Source organism: Zalophus californianus, chromosome 14 (assembly GCF_009762305.2).
Source record: "Zalophus californianus isolate mZalCal1 chromosome 14, mZalCal1.pri.v2, whole genome shotgun sequence".
Taxonomy (NCBI): Eukaryota; Metazoa; Chordata; class Mammalia; order Carnivora; family Otariidae; genus Zalophus; species Zalophus californianus.
This window is the reverse complement of record NC_045608.1, coordinates 54,986,191-55,008,211: the sequence shown is the minus strand read 5'-3', so window position 1 is coordinate 55,008,211 and position 22,021 is coordinate 54,986,191. Positions and strand designations below refer to the sequence as shown.

The window sequence follows — 22,021 nt, the reverse complement described above, 5'->3', positions numbered from 1 at the left end:
TTCAATCACATTTTAAAAGAGAACTGAGACTTAGAGGAATCTTATTTATTTATGAATCATTCATTCAGGTGCAAAATTTTGGCTGAGCACCTTTGTGCCAAGCACTGTATTAAATGCAGGGGAGCAAAAGCAAATAAAACCCAAGACCTGACTTTGAGATGATAAAGCTTTTTTTTTTTTAATGTATTTTTTCTAAGAACAATGGTATAGAACTATTAATTCTATCTGAGGAAAACCAAGTGTACGAAAACCTACCGGTGATCACTAAAATTTGTTCTGAAAGATCGATAAGCACATAATTCAAAAGTATCCCCAGATGGCAAATAATCAAAGAAGCTTATGTTTGGATTGTGTATACTTTATGTATCATACTTACATTGAAATTGTTCATATCAGATGTTCTGGATATACACAGTAACAAAATACATGCCAAAAACTGTTAAAAATGATTTAATGAGGACCAGGCAAACCCCATCTGACCCCAAAATCTTTCCTGGACTCCATTTCTTTCAGAGAAAAGGTAATTCCTTAATCCTTTTTGGATCCAGACTAAGGAGAACTACCTTCTCTAAAAGCATTCCTTATTCCAAGATAGTATAGATACTGAGATTTAAACGATTTCCCTCATTGTCATAAAAGACAACATTCAAAGCATTTGAGATTCCAAGAAAGGCCAACAATTACATAGAGAAATACTGGCAATAAAATAATGAAAGTAACAATTTTCCCCTAAGAAATCTTCAAGGGAGAAACTGTCTAAACATTTGAAGTATTGATACTCGGTAACATTTAGACTATCATCTATGAATAAAATATGGCTAGAATAACTGAAATTTTTACCGTATTTTATATCTTGCTTCATTAGCCCAATAAAGCCCTCTTCTTAGTCAGAAGAGGGTTGCAGAAAAGGGAGCAAAATAAAACAAAAGGAATGGTGAATCAGATGATAATTATACTAGCAATTTCTATCAGTAAGAACATGCTCCTAACAAGATGTAATCAGGCTGATATCATAGGCTACAAGTGGTGCTCATCTGATATCATGGAACTGGATAGACTGCAATTTCATTGCAATGTCCACAAACGGTTCACAGGCACTTTGGTTTGCCCTGGACAGGACACTGAAGCTCCACAGTTAACTAGGAAGAACATCTGCACACTGAAGGTATAGTTACAGGAATCCCTCCTACAGGCACTCAATTTATCACCGGAGCCATTCAGTTATACTAATATCTCTGGATATCCATAAAAATATCCCTTTAAACTCAGAAAAGAGAAACTCAAACCAGAAATAAAAATATTTAATAGGAAAAGCTTATCCTATAGGTACCTGCCTTTCACCACCTAACCCCTCCTACAGATTCCTCTCTCAGAATTATGGAGAACAATAACACAATAAACTGCTTGCACGGGGCAAAACAGTGGAAGCTATTTCTGTTATATGGCACAAAACCTGTGATCTTCTACACTGCATTAGGTTCCTGAAACATCGACACAGAAATATAGCAATCCACTTAGAAAATGAGAAATAGCAAGAAGCAGGCAAGAAGATTATCACTAAAAGGTTGGTACAGGTCAAGGGTAAGTGCTTCCTCCACTTGTGGGCATCACTACTAAGTACTTTATACTTTGACACGTAAAAGATAACTCTAGTATATAATAAAAAGGAGTTAGATAATGTACTAAGGTGGTTAACTGTTTGAGAAATGGCTATACACTGTCACTTTACAAAGGAGAGAATGGATTATCTGGCATCAACGAAAAAAGTACTTTACTTTTTAAAGAATGGGTGCTTTGTTCATATATACTAATTATAAACTAACAAATTAGACAGTGGCTAGTTAAGATGAGTAACTGAGGGAATACCTTTAATTCTGATTTTATTTGAGAGGGAGTTTGCTTTTATTATGAGATCATACTCTCTTTGCAATCTTTATCTCTATATTTGGAATATTTCTCTCAAGGCACAAGAAAAAAAGGGGAAAGTACACTTAAATTGGTTACTTTATCAGCACTTAGAAAACTTTCTTTTCCTCCATGAAAGCAGGCTATTAAAACTGATCAAAATCCATTTACACAAGAACAAGGTTCACAGTTCAAGAGGAAGCATGTAAGAAAACGAGGTTCCTAATGGGTAAAAGAAATAGAAAATAGTAAACCAAAAATGTATGAAAGAGCTGGGATAAGTCATTTGGAGAAGTTAAGATGAAGGGGGTGCTATCTACATGATGCCCAGCTGTTCATCATCATCAGGGGAAAAAAAGAGAAAGTCAGTTTAATTAAAAGCACAAGAAGATTTCAGCATAAGGAAAAAATTCTTGACTATAAAGGTTATCAAAACACAGAGACAAATATAAAGGAGGAGCCTGAGATTCCTATCCCTCTGGACATTTACTATTAGAAGAGTATCTAACTGAATCGACTGACAAGTCAAATGCTGGCCTGAGGTCCAGCCCACATGAACTTGAAGTCCCTCATACTTCTCATGAACGCTGTGGGCTGGGATGAAAGCAGGGAGAATAAGGAAGGCGTGGGCAGAGGACGTCTGATATCCTGCCGATGGTCATTTCTGACTGTGAAGAATATTCTCTTTCCTCCGTATTTTCTTCCATATGTAACTAAAACAATACAATTTTCACATACTTAAGTTTCAGAATACTTAAGAATTCCCTTCCCTCATCGGCAAGATTCTAAGGAATGGCTGTCAGGTAGAAATTGATCCTGAACACCCAGATGAAGGTGCCATCCTATGTACAGTCACGCTGGAGCAACCACAGACTAGCTACTGGAAAACCTCCAAACAAGACCAATACCACCACGAGGAAAGAAACACCAAATAGGTTAGCAAAACATCCTCCAAAGTTACTCAAAACGCTGTCTTCACAACCCCCTCATTTTCTTTCCCTGATCCCTTCTCTAAAATTGCCACTGATAAACTGTCAGTGTGACTACTCCCTGAGGGCACCTAAACCTTCATTAGTACACTTCTCACTTCCTCCAGGAGGCTCCTCATCTGTATGTAATTGATGTCTCAACAGAGATCCTATCCACACACTTCAGGCCATCTTAAAGCACTTTTCACTTCTGAAAAAAGACCCTTTAAACTGTGGCCTCTGAGCCAATGAAAACAAAGAGTGAGCTGAATAATGTTTCATTAAGTTAACACAACCCTGCCAAAAATCATACGATCAGAAACCCACTTATAAAGCTGGCCATAAAGAATAATGAAAAAGGACCATATAAAATTCTTCAAATGTTGGAAACATTATTTACCCTGGGATCTAAGGACTAAGACATAGGATTTTTGTTCTCTATAATTTTTCCCCCTAAATAGAGACTTTTAAAATACTAATTCCCCTGCTAGAGTGCTGCTTCCTCCCTGAAAGCCATTAGGGTTAATAACAAGCAGAACCTTTTTTGATCTCTGTGGATGAATATTGTACATTCTCCAGTTTCTTCAATTTAAAAAAATAGGATGGTTGCTTCTGATTTTAAACATGTAATATAAATCAGGGCCACGAAAAGAGAAATTCATTTTTTTCTTGTTAATAACAATTTATAAATAGAAGGTGAAAAGGGTGAAGACTATCTAGTGATGCTATCATTTCATATAAAATATGTATGGGTTCTGCAGTCAGGAATGCACTGTAAGTCAACTTATTATGTGTGAGCAAACTCATGATATACCAATGTATTATGCTCAGAAAACAACTCAGATACAAATATACCCATAAATCTCTGACTAAAATAGCCCATAAAATTCAAAATATTTTCTTTGGGTGACAGAGATCTACACTTATATTGATATAAATGGTCATGGGTTGTCAACAAGGATATATCAAGTGATCCACCTAAATCACTCTTCAATCTCTAGAGCTAAAGCCTGTGAAATCTGAAGAGTTTACTTTCTGAAGTCTATATGTCTAATTCTCATTAATTTGAGAAACTGGTAGGAGTCAAAGAAACATACAGATAACTATAGTTCTGTGTCTTGTAAATCCTATAATCAATAATATACCGCCTTCCCCACATTGAAAATTTTTCAACAAAACTTTAAAGTATCTTGGCAAAAGATCACCCATTTAATAAGAATATTTCTCTGGCCAATTGACTGCAAGAAGAGGACTAAAGCATTATTATTATTAGCTCAAATAATAAAGGTTCAAATATTACTGACTGGAATCAAGCTACTAAGATTTTCTATTACCAGTTTTTTTAAAGTGCTTTTTTATTTTTTATTTAATTTTATTTTATTATGCTATGTTAGTCACCATATAGTACATCATTAGTTTTTGACGTAGTGATCCATGATTCATTGTTTTCATATAACACCCAGTGCTCCACTCAATACGTGCCCTCCTTAATACCCATCACCTAGCTAACCCATCCCCCCACGCCCCTCCCCTTAGAACCCTCAGTTTGTTTCTCAGAGTCCATCGTCTCTCATGGTTCGTCTCCCCCTCCGATTCCCCCCCCTTTCATTTTTCCCTTCCTTCTCCTAATATCCTCCATGCTATTCATTATGTTCCACAAATAAGTGAAACCATGTGATAATTGACTTTCTCTGCTTGACTTAGTTCACTTAGCATAATCTCCTCCAGTCCCATCCATGTTGATGTTAAAAGTTGGGTATCCATCCTTTCTGACGGCTGAGTAATATTCCATTGTATATATGGACCACATCTTCTTTATCCATTCATCTGTTGAAGGGCATCTCGGTTCTTTCCACAGTTTGGCTATTGCGGACATTGCTGCTATGAACACTGGTGTGCATATGGCCCTTCTTTTCACTACATCTGTGTCTTTGGGGCAAATACCCAGTAGTGCAATTGCTGGGTCACAGGGTAGCTCTATGTTGGTGGGAATGCAAGTTGGTACAGCCACTTTGGAAAATAGTGTGGAGGTTCCTCAAAAAATTAAAAGTGCTGTTTTAAAAAAAATATTTCTTTGCTTACCCTCTTTAATGAATGTCAGTTGATCTTTATTAATTTGAGATAACTCTATGGTAGCAGAGGCTTATTCTTTGGATTGCCACAAGGGTATGTTACCATTTGATAGTTATTATTCACCTCAGCACTTCCCACTCTTTCATCCCAAAGGAGGAATGGGAGAGGAGAAGGAAAAAAACAGATGGTGGGACCCTCCCCATTTCCTTCCGCTCTCATTCTCCCCCTGCCCTGGCTCCCAGGTCCACCCGACCCCCACATCCCCCACATTCTCTCTCTCTCTGATTATATTTTCAAAGTATATTTGTACAGCTGTTAGAAGTGCAGAAATTGTATCCATTCTAACTTCTGGTTCAAATATGTATTAGAAACAAAATCAGCAAGGAAATCACCTGAACCACTTCAGTTTCATGGACTTTATTATCGATTTGTAAGAAATCATGCGGTATCCCACTCCTTACTTCGGATAAGCCAGGGCTTCCTCTTTGTCAAATTCTCAAGTCTATAACCAACAGATTTGCACAAATGTGGGAAAAGCAAAATTGTATCAATGACTGCTGGCTAACAGTGTTTCTTGGGATTCCAAGGGAGGATCACAGTGGTTAGAGCCTGGCTTTTGTGCTTGCCACTTGGATGAGATATTTAATTTATCTAAGTTTGTTTTCTCACAGGCAAAAAAAAAAAAAAAAAAAAAATTAAAATAGAAAAATTAAAAAAAATTAACAGAGCCTAGAAAGATTATTTATGTCATAGGAATATTATGAGAATTAAACCATATACGTGTGAACAGCTTACAAACGCCGGGCAGTGGAGGCAGTCCTTTTCAATATCTAAGTGTGGCAAGTTTGATGGGCTATACACAGAAGTATACGGTATTTACGTGGGTAGGAAATAAACTTGTCCTAAAAAGAAGCAATTGTGGTTTGCCATAAGCTGCAAAAGTGGGCAAGTCAAGGAATACTCAAGGAAACAAGCTATTTACTATCCGTTCAGTGATTCCCCAAAGCAATTTCTCTAATGTAACTTCAAAGGAGAGACCAGGAAATTTAGTCTTGGTCACATTAGCTGGATGTGTGGGTATGTGTTATTTTGAGAAGTTCCTATTCACATTTCAAATTAGGGGAGTTTTCTTTCCCCACTTTGTTTTAGCTATTGGCGGAGTGCCCCCACCTGGTCCTCCACCCCTTTCCAGCCACTACAGCCCTCCCGCTGTCTCCTCTGAAATTCAGGATTAGTCAGTTAGCAAAATCTCCTATTAGCCTCCATCTTTTCTCTGAAAACTCCTTTCGCATGTTCATTTACAAAAACACCCGCCCTCCAATGATGACTCCCTTCCCCTAGAACCCTCTCAGGTCGAAGCCCCTTTCTTTTCCACACATCTTGTACTGCCGGGCCTGGAAATGAGATAGGTGACGTCTATTTTCCCCTGCTGCTCCTTAGATGCCCCCAGCCTGCTATCTCATTCCATCAAACGAAAGTAGCAAGTATCCCTCCCTCCTGCACTTACCTCTCAACTCCCAGGTTACTCCCCTTCAGGTTTCGAAGATTTTAGCTCCTAAATGTCACAGCCTTTTGATGCTAGTTCTAACATAACTGACTGTTTCAATATCTACACAGATGATTCTCTAATGTTTTATACCTGGGCCACCACCAGCCTTTACGTCTTTGTTCAAATAAGAAAAAGCAACATATCCTCCAAGGAGTCCCAGCTCCATCCCATAACACTAGGCTGGGCAAACAGAGGGCTGCTGAATTTCAGCTGCTGCTGATGGCTGCCTTCAGTCAGGCCACCCTGAAGAGGGTGAATGAACACTCTAACCATTCGTGACAGCCTTAAACCTAGGCTCCTTCTCTCTTTCCTCTCATCTCAGATATATATTACATAATATTGTCCTAACCTCAATTTCATGTATTCCCCTCTGACATCACCTGTCCTTCTAACTCATTTTCTCTAGAACACCAAATCCTTCCACCCCAAGAAGACCTCCCCCTTCATGCCATCCCTCATGTAATCCTGTCCTTACTCACCTCCACAACCACCTTAAATACCATGCAGGCTTATCCTAACTACTCCATTTCACGCATCCTGAACTCCTTTGTTCCTCTCTCACTTCTTCATTCACACCTGGCAAAAATCCCAACTTCGGTCAAGTCCAACTCTGTACCTACTCTGCACTTGTAACAGTGGTCATGAACATGACTGGAAAAAAGTACAACCATGTTGTCTGGTCTCATATTAAATTCAGAATTAGCAAACTTAAGAGTATCCTTAATGCTGCCTTTTTATATATTCTCCCTGAATCTGCAAACATTTTATATATTCTCCCTGAATCTGCAAAACTACCTCCCTGGTCCTCATCCTGAGCTGATGAACTTGTTTCCTATTTCACGGAGAAAAATGATGCAATAAGAAACACATTTCCATAAGCCCCTCCCACATACACTCACCTACCTTCATTTCTATCCAAATACCCTGACTTTTCCCTCTGCTTCCTTAGAGCACCTGTCTATACTCCTAAATAAGGCCAATCTCTTCATCAACAGATCCCGTTTCCTCTCCTCTAATCAAGCACATGGCCACAGGACAACTTCCTCATTATCAAATTCTCTTCCTCAATTGGATTTTCTGTATCAGTATAAAATTATTCTCATATTTATCTCTCATAACTTTCTTTTGATTCCACTTTCCCTTCTAGCCATTTTCCCACTTCACTCCTTCCCTTTACCTCAAAAATCCTTGAAAGCATCGGCTACATTTGGCGTCTCCAATTTCTGTCCTCCCATTCTCTTAAGCCCACTCCATTCAGGCTTGTGGTCTCACCACTGGACAGAAATTGTCATTGTCAAGTTCATCAACAACCTCACAAAGCTAAATCCAATGGTTATTCTCAGTCTTCATTATAAGTTGATATATCGAAAGTATTTGAAACATCTGAGGTGCTTCCTCTCCAGAAACACTCTCTTCACTTGGTTTCCAGAACAGACAACATGCTCTCCTAACCATTTATCCTCAGTCTCATTTGTTGTAATTATTTCCCATAACTTTTCCAAGCTCTTAAAATTCAAGTACCCCTGAGCTCAGTCTTTGGGCTTCTTCTCTTTTTTATTTCCCTTCAGTTCCTTTGTAATCTCATCCAGTTTCTTGTGTTTAAATATTGACTATAAACTGACCACTTCCAAATGTATATCTCCAGCAAAGTCTTTCCCGTAAATTCAAGGCAGATAAGTCCAATTATTTAACACATTCACCATGGTGTTAAAAATGAATGTCATATTTAATATGCCCAAAACTGAGCTCCTGATCAACAACCCCCTGCCCCCCAAACTAATTCACTTGCAGACTTTCCATCTAAGGTAAGACAGTGCTAATTCTTCTATTTGCTAACACTGATAATTTGGGGTTATCTCCAACTCTTTTCTTTATTTCATAACCATGTTAATTCTAGCAGCTCCTGTTGGATCTAGCTTCATATATATCCAGAATCCAATCATTTTTCAGTACACTCACTGCTACTCCTTTTATTCAAACCACGATCACCTCTTATCTAGATTATGGTGATAACTTTCTAACTGGTCCCTCTGTTTTTGTCCTTTTTGCCCCTCTACATATATTTTTTTGCAATTAGTGTTCCTGCTATACTTTGTTCCTGCTAAAATCTAAGTGAGATCATTGTCTCTCTAGCTCAAAACCCTATAAAAGATGAACATCTCGCTCAAAGCAAAAGGAAACATCAAGGCACTATAGTATCTGGCCCCATAACTTCTCTGACTTCATAACTCACCAGCCGCTCCTTTGCTCATTTTTGCCCTTCAGCCACACTGGCCTCTTGATGTTTCTGTTAACATTCCAGGCACTCTCCAGCTTCAAGGTCTTTGTAATTGCTGCTTCTTCACTTAGAACTCTTTCCCCTTAAATACCTGCTCCCTTAACTCCCTTCAGATCTTTTCTCAAATGTACTCCTCTCTCTCACTCTTATCTCATTTATTTTGCCCCATATCACTTTTTGGCACTGAATAAGCTATACATTTTACACATTTATTTTGCTTATTATCTGTCTCTCTACCAACCTAAGATCCATGAGAGATCTCTTTGTTCTTGTTTTTTTACTGCTCTAACTGCAGTGTTGAAAACAGTACACAACACATAGTAGAAGCTCAATATACAGGTTCAGAGAGAGAGCACACACGTGCTCACTAAAGCAGGCAAGGCTACAAGAGGAAGGACCCAACGATTCCCCTTCATCCTCCTAAAGAGGAACTGTTTGCCTTGTTTACCAGCCCTTCCAGAAAGCCAGGAAATTGCTATGCACCTGCCTTGCTCCCTCTGTAAGCACAAGGACCTGCCGGAGTTCACAGTACTACCACAACAATGATGTGCGGTTGAGCTGAGTTTTTAAAAGGTATAAGAATAGGGACATCAAATTCAGTGAAAGTTGGTTTAAAAAAAAGAAGTCTACAGAGCCAACTTCAGCCCTTTTTACAAAGGATCTGTTGTTTCCTACCTTAATTCACAACCTCTATTGCAGATCAGATAGGCACTGAAGCAAAATCAGTCTCATGGGGACTATCAGAAAGCATACCAGCTTAAAGGGCAGGAGTGTCCAGTCAGAATACAAAGACACTCCTATGGCTGTTAATAAAATGAATGGCTTTGGGCTATTACTGAAATACGATATTTCTGCAAGGATCCTTTAAGGTTTGTTTGTTTAAAGATAATTTACTGATTTCTATGAGTCTACCAACAGAGGCTTTAATGACACAGTCTTCCTCCCAAATCATGATCTGGGTCCACTTTGTGGGACTAGTGGGTAGTGTAGGAAAAAGTCCAGCAGCATTTGTGGAACAAAGATTTGTTAAAACTGCAGTACAGAAATTATACACACCAATGGAATCATAATGTAAATGTCTTAAGAAAGATAAAAATGAGTTAACATGGATAGAATTCAGAGGCAGAAAATGCCCCCTTAGAATTCTGAAAGGGTCGCTCACTTTTCAAAAAAGAGTTTCACAAGCATATAACTTACTTGACCCTTGTTTCACTGTGAGGAATACTAACCCCAGACTTCCTTTACTAAGGACAAACCCAGGAAAAAAGCTATCATAAAACTACTTGTGATCACAGGAAAAAGAAATACAATCAGAGATAAAACATTAGCATTCTCTGCCTCACAAAAGAATAAACCACTAGATACCTTCAGTAACACTCTCATCTTACAGGAGAAACATACTGATAACACTCAAGAATATTATCCAGAAAGGTCCATATTGTTAAAAAAAAATAAATTTTGCCAACCTTTTGAGTCAAAATTATTTGATGATGAATCTGTGTAGATGGTAAAAGCTTAGAGAAGGAATTGTATCTCTAATGGTTCGGAATCAATCAGTGAACTTCTGGAATTCTATACAACTTGTAAGACAATAAGGTTTGTATCTTGACATTTGTCACACATACCTCCATCTCCTTCTCCACTGGCGTTGGCCTCTGCCATTTCTGCGCCATCCAGTTCAGACTCACAGCCTAAATCCAATGTTCCGTCAGCTGGGCATGATGACTCCTCTTTCTATATTATTTTTTAAAAAAATGAAGACTTAATGGAGATGTACTGGCAACTCAGGGTCCTAAAGTATTACCACTGTCATTTGTGATTTGGAGTTTCAACAGATTTATTTCTTAACGTAAAATCACTCCTTAAAAACAAAAAACAAAAACTGGGAAAAGCACATTGCCACAGATGATTTTTTAGGCCTTTTAAAATCTATACAAAGTTTATTTTTGATATACATTGTTTCCTTTTTTTATTTCAATTCTTCCCTCTTCCTTATATTAGGAAATGGCTTCACAAGTCAGAATTTTACCAGTAAATTCAATACCCAAGTAGGTACAAACAGCAACTGAAATAATACAAGTCTTTTTAATTAACCTGTGTTATTTTCTGAAACACACACAGTGAAAAGGGTGTAATGCTTAGTAGCTGAGAAAGAACCCCTGCTTCTTTGCCAGGCATAACTTTTAGCATTAAAAACAGCCTTCTCAAAGGACATTAATGAACTTTAAATGTAATCCATCATGTATTAAAGCAGTGACTTATTTTTAACTTATAAGAAATAATACATTGATTTTATTTGTTCCAAGTTACACAACCATGTGTAGACCATCAGCTTTTATCCTCTGGAATTTTGCATCTTAGATAGTATTTCCCATTCTAGTTGGGAATGGGATTATACTAGAATAATTAAGACTCCATTATCTGAAGCTTTTTATTTCATTTCTCTATTCTCACACAAGTATGCATTATTTAAAATTCCCTTGATATTACTGTTTTAAAATTGAACGATTAATTTAAATCAGCAACTTTTCAAGAAGAAAGGATAAATTTATTTTTATAAAACACAGAAAGGCATACAGGTGTGAAGCCTGTATATCAACTGATGGTCATTAAGTCAAATAGTTTACAGCAACTGTGATCATCTTAAGCTCTTGGCTGATGATTCATGACACTCCTCCATGTAAATTTTTAAGAATCAAGAATTTTAAGGAAGCCACAACTATTTTCCATTACCATATGTTAGAGTGAAACCACAGATATGCTTTCCTTGAAGAAAAATGTCATTGTTTATTCTTAATATGAAATCATTTTTAAGACATCTGAAAACATTTAAAAGGCACAGGGGTCATTTTTCTACCCTTCACCCAAATCTAATTTTGTTTACCTTCACATGTCTGAAAAAATGCATGATACACAGTAATAACAGACATAATATGCAGAACAATCCAACTTACTTTGAGAGCATAAAGGCCTGACTTTCCAGGGATTTTGAAGAATGTTCCATCCCCTATTCGAGTGTTAGTGTGAAGCATTGCATTCAGACAGGCTAATGGAGAAGTTCCACTAGAAAATAAAAGTGTGCAAAAATGAAGCAATCTGAGATGCAGTTTCTGTGGCAAAACTGTGCTCTCAGTCTCTCTCTCAAAAAAAAAAAAAAAAGACCTTCTCACATGCCTTTTTAAAATATCCTCCCAACCCCGAAAACATCTACATTACAATAACAGGCCAGTCCAGTTTTGCCAAAGTTAATCAGATGCATCTGTCTTATAGGCTTCAGGCAAAAAGTCTCCTGAATTGAAATTATGCTTTTATTCATAAAGCAACCAACACTCTATTTCAAAGAAACCAAAGCCCAAACGTTTATGTGCTGTTATTTTACAAATAATACCATGAAGCCTCAGTTTTTAAATATTACAGACAACTTGATGGTTGCACTTGAATGATCAAATAAACCAAGTTCAAGGACAGCCCCATCCTATAGGTTGAAAAGCAACAAAAGAATAATAAGAAACCAGGGAAGAACTGATTTGAAATTACAAGTGTTTAAGTTACTCACAGGATTGCATTTCTCACACGGCCAAATAAAAAACCTGTATCTGTGTTTATACCTGATACAGTTTCTACAATGACATCATTTTCTCAGATTTGTCAATAAAAAAATAATAATGTTTGGGAATTCTGCCCAGCTTTATGTTCTGTAGTAAAGATGTAAGTGACTGAATTATGAAAATAGATTTTTTAAAGAAATCAACTGGCATTAAACATTAAAAATTTCAAAGCACATTTGCACAAACATTGAAATGTATTCATTATACCTAGAAAGATGTTTGTGAAATGTATATGTTATGTATTTTCTGGGGTTGACTTTAGAAACTTTTTTGGTTTTTTTTTGCAAACTAATATTTTTTGCAAACTAGAATTATAGCCAGAATTATTACTTTCGTTTACTTACCCTTCCATGTACATTTTACTTCCTAATATGCTAAAAGATCAATATTTGGTTGAACCAATATTGAGTAGAAGCCCTACTCCACCCCATTTGTGTCTTAGGGGTTCTGAATATTTAACCCAAAATATTCTCAGATAAGATTATGGACCTCTAGGATATTAAGGTTTTATGTTACTATGTTACTATGTTACAACATAATTTTATGTTACTAAATTAAGAGTTTCTAAACACAAAAATTAAGAAATCTCTTACCTACTATGAAAACTCACCAATACAATGAAAAAAGCCCAATCTGCTGAATTGGAGATATATAGATAGATGATAGATAGATAGATAGATAGATAGATAGATAGATAGATAGATAGATAGTTATCTCCAGTGTATGCATGTGTACACACACACAGAGACACACATATATACACATATGTGTGTGCATATATATGTGTGTGTGTGTTTATATACCATACATATATATGGCATATAAACTCATCATGGTCATAAAGGTTTATGAGTATTATAATAATAACACTATTATCTTAGGAAGCAGCTTCTCTGTGCCAACATGTCTGTATGATCCCAATGGATCTGACAGGAAGCAAGTGCCCTAATATGAATGTGGTCAGAGAACAATGTAGTGATAACACTAAAGTATATATGGTAATTGCACTGTGTGCACTTATGTAATATCTTTCCCCGTGAAGCTTCTCCAAGTTTACAGATCTCGTTTCATTATTTTTCCTTGCAAAAGATTTTCCGCTCATATTTCAAGTGGGCCAGGCATACCTTATACAGTAAAATATATTCATCTCCCCCAGAAATATCTGTCTATGAACAAATTCCAGATAAATAATGCTGTACATGTTATGTTGAGCACTCCAAAATACCTATTTTTGTCATTTTCTCTTTAGATAAAAGTACAGACAATTTGAAGCTGGGAAATTATTATGCCAGATTTGTGGAGTTTTAATTTAGTGAAACTGTCAGAAACACAGACTTTCTGTAGGGACTTGGCAAGAAAATGTTAACACTACAAGTAAAACAGAATCCAATACATAAAAATGAAAGAATGTAGACTTTCAAAAATATAACAATAAAATTGCCCACCTAAAATCGAACCTCACACACATTCTGCCTGCTTTTTTCCTAAAGTCCCAACACAGATTTAGAATATAAAAGAATAATACAGATTTCAAGACAACTAAAAAATGCTGAACAAATATAATTTAGCATCACTATAATTTTCTTTCTAAGGTACAGTAAATGAAAGATAACTGTAGAAGATAAATTGACTATTAAGTAGAAGTTTAATGCTATGCTTGCTGCAAATATAAGTGATAAGCACCTAGTTTCATAGAAATAATAAGCTCTGTTGAGCATGAATATATTATTAAATTATACTGTTTATTAATTCCATAAACTCAAGATTTACTATGGAAATATTTAAAAATATGTATTTCACAATCACATGACAGTTATCCCAAGTCTCAATAATCACTATAATTCTCTCAAATCTTTCCCAAAACAAACATATGAAATTTGTTTTATTTCAAAACTAAACAACATTTGCATTTTAGAAGAATTAGAAAATATTTTGCAATGAAATGCAAATTTTACACCTCAAATCACTGGCTAATTAGTCACTTAGTTGTAAGCATATCACCTGCATTTCTTAACAGGAAAAAAAATAATCATATGGTCCATTTTATTTAAAAACAATAAAATACTAGCATCAATAGAGTTAAATACTTAATAAAGGGTAACTGTTTCATCCAATGCAGAATACACATAGGAAAATGAATTTTTTAAAGGTTTTTCATACCATTTACTTATTGCTATTCTCAACAACCCCATCCAGTCTAGAAAATTTGGATTGCTTTTCCTGAAGAAATGGATGTCTTAATGAACTGCTATTGAACAGTAATAAATAAAAGTTTTATTTATGTATTTTTATTATTTTCATATTCAAAAAAACCTAGAAAGCATGCCTTGGCCCATTTTAAGGAAAATATACTTATATTCATACATATTTAAATATGTTTATATATGAATATATATTACAATGACTTACTGTGCGTATGAAAGAAGGTGAGGCAAATATATGTGAAAAGTGTATTCTTACATAGCATGAACACCTTCTATGTAGCAATTCATATTTTTAATGAATTAAAAATATTTCATTCACAGTTAAGGCAAGGATAATTAATTACCTCAATTGGAATTTAGAAGTTAAAAATTCTGTAATAAAATAAGTGTATGTGTATATGTATACCTGAAATAATAAGCATCAACATTTTAACAACAACAAAAAAAAACTCTGAACTTTCAAAAGTTACTTACTTTCTAAAAAGATGAGTTGGAAGAATCATGGTGTCCCAAATTTTAAAAGGAAAACCAAGAAAAAAGGAAGAAAAAAAAGTTAGTTTTCCAACTTAGACTGCAATTCTGCATCTTATCATTTCAATAAACAGGAAAATATACAAGAAACACACCAATCTTGCAGATTTGGCTGCCAATGGGGAGGAAAAACCGGGGAGCTGGGGTAAAAGGCAACTCGTACTTCCTTCCCTAATGCCTCTACCATGTTTTCATTTTGTCTGCAATGCACATGTATTTCTGTATCAGGGATATAATTAGAAATAAACAAGAAAGACAATATTTGTCCCTAATTCTTTTCTTTCTACCGTTCTCTGTAATTGGGCCCTTTCCTATACACCTGCCAGGGTAGATATACAGCTTATTCTACTTGTTTGTTTTTCTCCCTAGACTGTAGGGTTGTGGAACCCTTCTGGTTTGTTTTCATTTCCCACAACCCCTGAAGCAGAACAGGGGTGGAATTTGGAGGCAGGGGAGCAGGCATAATTTAAACTGTCTAGACATCAAAGAACCCCCAGAGATGCTTTGCAGAGCCCTGGTGCTGTGTGAACTGCAGAAAAACCATTGCTTTATCACATCAAATTGCTGACAGAACACATAAAATTTTACTAATAGTGCACACTTAGTGAAGGGAATGGATGGCTTATCTATTTTAATAATTTTAAAAACCACAAAAAATACCCAGGGAATGCAATTGGAAGAAAATTTATAGACATGACAAAGAAAATATCGTAAGTGTGGTCCTTCATTCCTTTATGTATAAAATAATAATGCTATACAATATTTTTAAGTAACCCAAATTATTAACTACTTTATTTTACTAAGTATCTCTTAAAAATGTCAAATGAGGGGCGCCTGGGTGGCTCAGTCGTTTAAGCGTCTGCCTTCGGCTCAGGTCATGATCCCAGGGTCCTGGTATCGAGCCCCACATCAGGCTCCCTGCTCAGCGGGAAGCCTGCTTCTCCCTCTCCCACTGCCCCTGCTTGTGCTCTCTCTCTCTCGCTGTCTCTCTCTCTCTCTCTAATAAATAAAGTCTTTTTAAAAAAATGTCAAATGAAAGCTTTTCCCCAAAACATTTTTAATCTCATTTTTCAAATATGGGAACATCAAAAAATTAATCCTGAACAATGTAAGTCTAAAAACTCAACAAATGCAAGAAGCAACTGTTAAGCAGCATTTATTGTGTTATTAAGTTATGGTGCTAATTGCTATTAATATAAATTAACAGAAACAATCATATGTTCACTCTCCTTTCAAAAAAATTCATAATAGCTCCTTTCAAGTATTTCCAGTGTTGATGGCTTAGAGAAAATATCTTAACTATAAAGGATATATTTTTAAGAGGAAACTATGTGAGTCTCTGGTGTGCAGGTAATATTTTAGTTCTTGATGGCAGATCTTTGTGTTTGCTATGTGAAAATCTAATGTGTTTACTTAGGATTTGTGCATCTAACTCTTGTATATGTTTTACTTAACTAAAATGTTTTTAGAAAATGTTAAAAAAACGAGCAATGCATTCTTGGGTTTGTCTATTTATTTACATCTTTAATGGGCAGGTCATTACTAGTGGAGAAGAATAAACTATTTCTACCAGTGAGTGTGAGTCCTTAACACACATAGGCACAGTGTACATCCATCGATCAGTCAGTAACCTAGATGATTAAAAAACATTGTAGAAAGGCAAGGCCAAACTAACTTCTTACTCTGAGAAAAATTACCACTAGTCTGCAACTCCTGAGAATGACTGAAAATAAAAACTTAAAAGCTTAATACGTTACCTAAATAATCCCAGCACATAAAATGTTAACCAAAAAAAGACCTAGAGCAACACTGAATTTTGATTTTAAAGACAAAAACAGTGTCCCAAACTTTGTAGTGCCTTAAGAAGATCACTAATGAACATTTTTCATGAGCACAGACATGAGAAATAACAAGTATTAGAGTTTTAAAAATATAAAAATAAATAGGAAGAACCAATTAACTCGAGATGGGTCATAAGAAGAAGATACTTTGCATATTTCCACGTGAAGAATATCAACATGATTTTCAATATTCAACATGTCTCTAAGGTAAAATTAGAAATGTAGCCCCAGTACTCTTATGAAGTGGATATACTGAGGCATGAAATAATTACCAAGTGACATATGCTATGCAAGTTAATTCTTAAATTTAGAGGAACAATTTCAGACTCCAAACCTAAACACATGGCTCTGATCGGCTTGAACAATATAAAAAGATATTCTTCTTAGAATATAAACAGAGATTTGAACTTAGACCTTTCATTCACTTTGGAGACATTACCAAGCTGCCACCAGATAGACTGCTGTGGTTCATATAACCATACTCATTAAATTGACCTTTTGTTTTAGGAGACAAGGTTCTCAAAACATTAAAACAAGGACAAGAGCTTGCTTATTATTATTTTAAAACAGTATCTATAAGGAAATTAAGAAATGGGCCTATAAAGTATAAACTAAAGCCTATATTCTGAATTATAATTTTTAAAAGACCTCCAACTAAAATCTGAAGTGAGGTGTCTATAAATCTTTTAAATCTTTTATAGACACTGAGTAAACAACACCACGCACATATAGCTGGATATTGGCGATTCTCTACATGCCCTGTTACCACTGCTATTCCAAGAAAGGCAATGGAGCACAACGAATAAGGCTGTGGCTTCTGGAGCCCATCAGCTTGAGTTCAACAGAGGCTAGACCATTTACTAGCTGTGTGAGTTGAGACTTGACCTCTCTGGGTCTCAGGTTCCTCGACTACAGAATGTGAATAATAAAAGTCACTATTTTATGAGGAATTATTCTGAAGAACTAAGGAGTTAAAACACGTAAAACATTTAGAAATGCATCTGGCATACCGTGTTCAAAAAATTGTGAGCTCTCATTATTATGAATAGTCCTCCTCCTCAAAGCAACGAAAATCTAGAGGTACAATGGATGGCAAATGGAAAGAACTTAAATATTTCATAACTTGTCTAAAGAATCGGTTCAGGTAAGATTTTGTCTAATTTCACTTTCACTTCATGAGCAAAACTAAGAGAAGACATGAGCGAGCTTACACTCCAACCCCACAGCCTTTCACATGTGAATAATATTGAAAATAACTTATTCTGCAAAGGTAGAAGGAAAAGAATGAGAATAATAAATATCTGTCATTATGGTTACTATTTACTGAGCATTTATAATGGGATTGGGCTTTCATCCCTATTATCTATATTCCTTAGAGCCACCATGAAATGTAAGCATGATGGCCAGTTTTGCAGATGTAACTGAGGCCGAGAGATTAAGAATCTTACTGCAGACAAAGAACAACTAAGTGATATAGCTGAAATCAAAATTCTATTCTGATTCCAAAGCCCATGCTTTTCTCAATCCCCCACATTCTTCTCCCCACAGTTGCCTCCTCCACTTAATTAACCTTGGATACTAAAAAAGAATATTTAGCACTTGAAGGAAACACACAAAGGAAAGCTAGATGCTGGCAAACGGTGAATACGGTTGGCTCTTTGTTCAATGCCACCTATAGCAATGATGCCCCTCTGGGTAGATTTCCTTATTCTAAGAACCAGGCTGCAGAAGATGACGTTGTTGTTCATCTTCTTCAGGTAATGCTACCTATTCAAACTAGAAAAGAAAGAACTTTGAGAAAATATGGTAGAGAATTCAGGTCCACAATTGAGATGCCTCTTTGTAGAATTGGACCATTAAAAAATAGCACAATCCATTAATTGAATAAACATCTATTGAGCACATTATATATGTCAAGTTAATCTTGAAATAAATTTGCATTCTGACAGTGCTTTGCACATAATAGAAATGCAGGCTGAGCTCAAGTGAATTCTCTGAATACATACAAAATGACAAGGGATCTAGGAAAAAGGAGCCTGAGGCATGTGGCACAACAGGAGGAAAATCATTTCAAATTTAAATGTTATCCTTAGTTTATTCCAAGGAAATGACTGAGATGGAATCAAATGCCAATTTCTTATGTCACCAGCCCCAATGCAGAGGCAACCAACCCATGGCCACTGGTGACTCTTCAGGACTTTACACTATTTTCCCATCACTGCAATCTCAAAGAGACTATTTTCAATTAAGCCAAAAAATGTATCTTCCAAAATAAAATGGTGGATTTCATATATTAAGAAACAGACATTAATTATATTTGGTATGATAAGTTAGTTTCATATAAAAATGTGAATTTCTATATTCTACTTGTACTTCTCCTCTCCCAACTTGTTAGCAATAGCTAATACTACAGCATTTCCAAATGTGTTCTATGAGATATTAGTCCCAAGTGATGCTACAAAAGAACCGTCAAATGAGTTTCAGAAAAGCAGCATGCTGTATTCTTTGCAAAATCACTAACTACATTAACCATATATACTAAAGTCTCTGAAAAAATCCTACTTAAGAAACCTCCTAACTCACTGTTTCCTAAGCATAAGCATTAAAAAAAAATCCTCCCTACCGCAATATTTAGCAGCACCCCCTATTATAGTATGCCAAGAAATATACTTGAAGAAATGCTATACTATATTTATGACTAGGATCATTAGGAAAAAGTACCTAGCCGTTAGACTCCCAGGAATGTTTAATTTTATTAGCCAAATGCTTAAAATATTATTTTAAAGGTACACAAAACATCTGTTCTTCTGTGGAAAAAAGTAATGCACTGTGGTGAGTAATTTTCCCTGTGTAAATTTATAAAATTGAAAAATATATCCAGGAACTTTGAACAGCATTGACAAATTTACATATGGTATCCACGCATAATTGAAAATACTATGTATTTGCAATATTACCCAACATAAAGGTCATCTTACTCATCCTCCCAGTGGAGATCTTCCTCCTGTTTCTCTCTTTCTCTCACTCAGTGATGGGTACTACCCATCTCCTCATCACCTAGGACTGAAGCATTTCTCAGACTCTTCAAATCATTGCGCCTCAACAAAGTTCATTTTCCAATTTACCTTTTTGCTTCCTCACCTTCTAATTAAAACATTATTTGCATCACAGGAGGATAGTTCTATAGCCCCCAGCCCTGCCTTCAGTATCTCCTTGCTCCAATGCAGCTGACCCAATGGAGGCAAAGCAATGTTCTCATTCAAAAAACAAACAAAAACACTGCTTAGATGCCTCAGGTCATGCCACACATTGGATTTTATTTATTTATTTTTTAAAATCAGTGGTTTCAGAAGCACAGACTTTTAGGCTGAAATTACAGTCTCCTATAGTGTAGTTGGCTCATCTTCTCCAAAGCTCAGATTACTCTTCACTCTCAGGCCACTCTCCTAGAATCTGATCCAACTCTGTAAATCGTGTGTCTCCATGGTTTCCCATCTCTCTGTTTTGGTTCATATGAAACCCTCTGTCTGGAAACGCATCCCACTCCTTGCTCCATTTACCACTCAAAATAAAACTTTTAACTATGGCCTGTGCGGTGACACCTTTCGTGAGCCCAAGGCATTCCTGTATTACAATCTCAACACTTTGCATATCCCTTATGGTTTCATCAAAATTTTTATACCTCTAACTTTCCTGCCCCCCCCCCCCCTTACAAGTTTGGGAACTCCTTAGGGGATAGTCACATATTTATTTATTTTTGTGTTATGTGACAAGCAATCCCAATGCACTCAAAACATGTTTGTTGAGATGAACTTGATCACTCCCATGAAAGTTGGCATTTGTGGACATAAAGCACCTGCAATGACTACTATCCATATTCTATTTAAATTGATGACTACAAGCATGTGTGTCAAACACCCTACACACCACTCAGGCATTCCTCTCTCTTAGGGACTTTCCCCTCTTCAGTAATGTGATTCCAGGTTAGTTCTCAGTGAGATGGTCCTGATTTCCCCACCAGGAAGACCAGCCAGATTAAACAAAATGGCCAAAGGGTGGGAGTTTGGGGAACTGATACAGACATAAAGAAAAAGAGCATACACTATTTTCGGTAGAAACATAAGCTGTGAAGGTACAAAAACAATTAGCTGGTGCCTACCTCTGCCTCCACGAGGAGAGCCTGCCAAGACTAAGGCTAACCAGAGGAAAGCTGAGCAAAACATCGAAAGAAAAGGGGGGCAAAAGGTGATATCACTTGAACTCCTGCATTATCTAGTCATGCTGAAGATCAACCCGTCAGATATCCAAGTTAAATAAGCCAAGGTACCCCCTTTTTTTTTTTGACACTTGTCAAATAGGCTAAATGATTTATACAAGCAGACCTCCTTTTTCTAAGCCTCAATCTTCTCACCTGTAAAATGATGAGTTTAAAATAGGTGTGCTTTAGAGCTCTGCTAATCCCTTTCTGGCTAAGGTTTTAAGGACAATTAATAATGGTTTGACTATTGGCTTCCTGTTCATTCCAGCCATGCTGCCTGTCTTCCTACTCCCTTCACTTTCAATGCCTTCTGTTCTCCTCTCTTCCTATTCATTTGTGAAGGCCCCCCTCACCTTCACCTCCTAAAAACTTCCAATTACCTCTCCAGTCCATGATCATCTCTGTACTTCCAGAGGCTTTATAGCCAGTCCCAGGAGTGTAGCATTTAATTCTGTGCATCTAACACCACATTGCTTGATGGCATCTAGCAACTCAGGACTCCAACTTCCTTAGGGTTCTTTGTGGTCCCCTCAGAGGCCTGCCAGGCTTGGCCACTCATGAAACATTCATGGGCTCTTGATAAAGTAACATTTCACAATTTACAGAGTAGAACGAAATTTGAAGCTTGGCAATACCAAGTACTGGTTGAGAATGTCCAGAAAGAGAAACTATGAAACTGTCAATAAACTAAATAGTCAGCAATAGATTATAGCTCTAGACACAGATATACTTTCACCTATATATTCAGAGTAAAACAATACAATTCTGAGCTACAATGATATATGGCAGATCTATGACACAGATTG

The 22,021-nt window shown here is 36.3% G+C and overlaps 1 protein-coding gene across 2 annotated transcripts in view; it reads right to left on the bottom strand.

The window, feature by feature from the left end:
• The window catches only part of ASXL3 (ASXL transcriptional regulator 3), a 185,818-nt gene that overhangs the window by 108,052 nt on the left and 55,745 nt on the right, over positions 1 to 22,021 (bottom strand). For both annotated transcript variants that reach the window (XM_027575213.2, XM_027575214.2), the window contains 2 exons: positions 11,728 to 11,836; positions 10,399 to 10,507 (listed from right to left, as the gene is read on the bottom strand). In XM_027575213.2, coding sequence (XP_027431014.2) covers positions 10,399 to 10,507; positions 11,728 to 11,836 — 218 coding nt within the window. The remainder of the gene's footprint in view (positions 1 to 10,398; positions 10,508 to 11,727; positions 11,837 to 22,021) is intronic.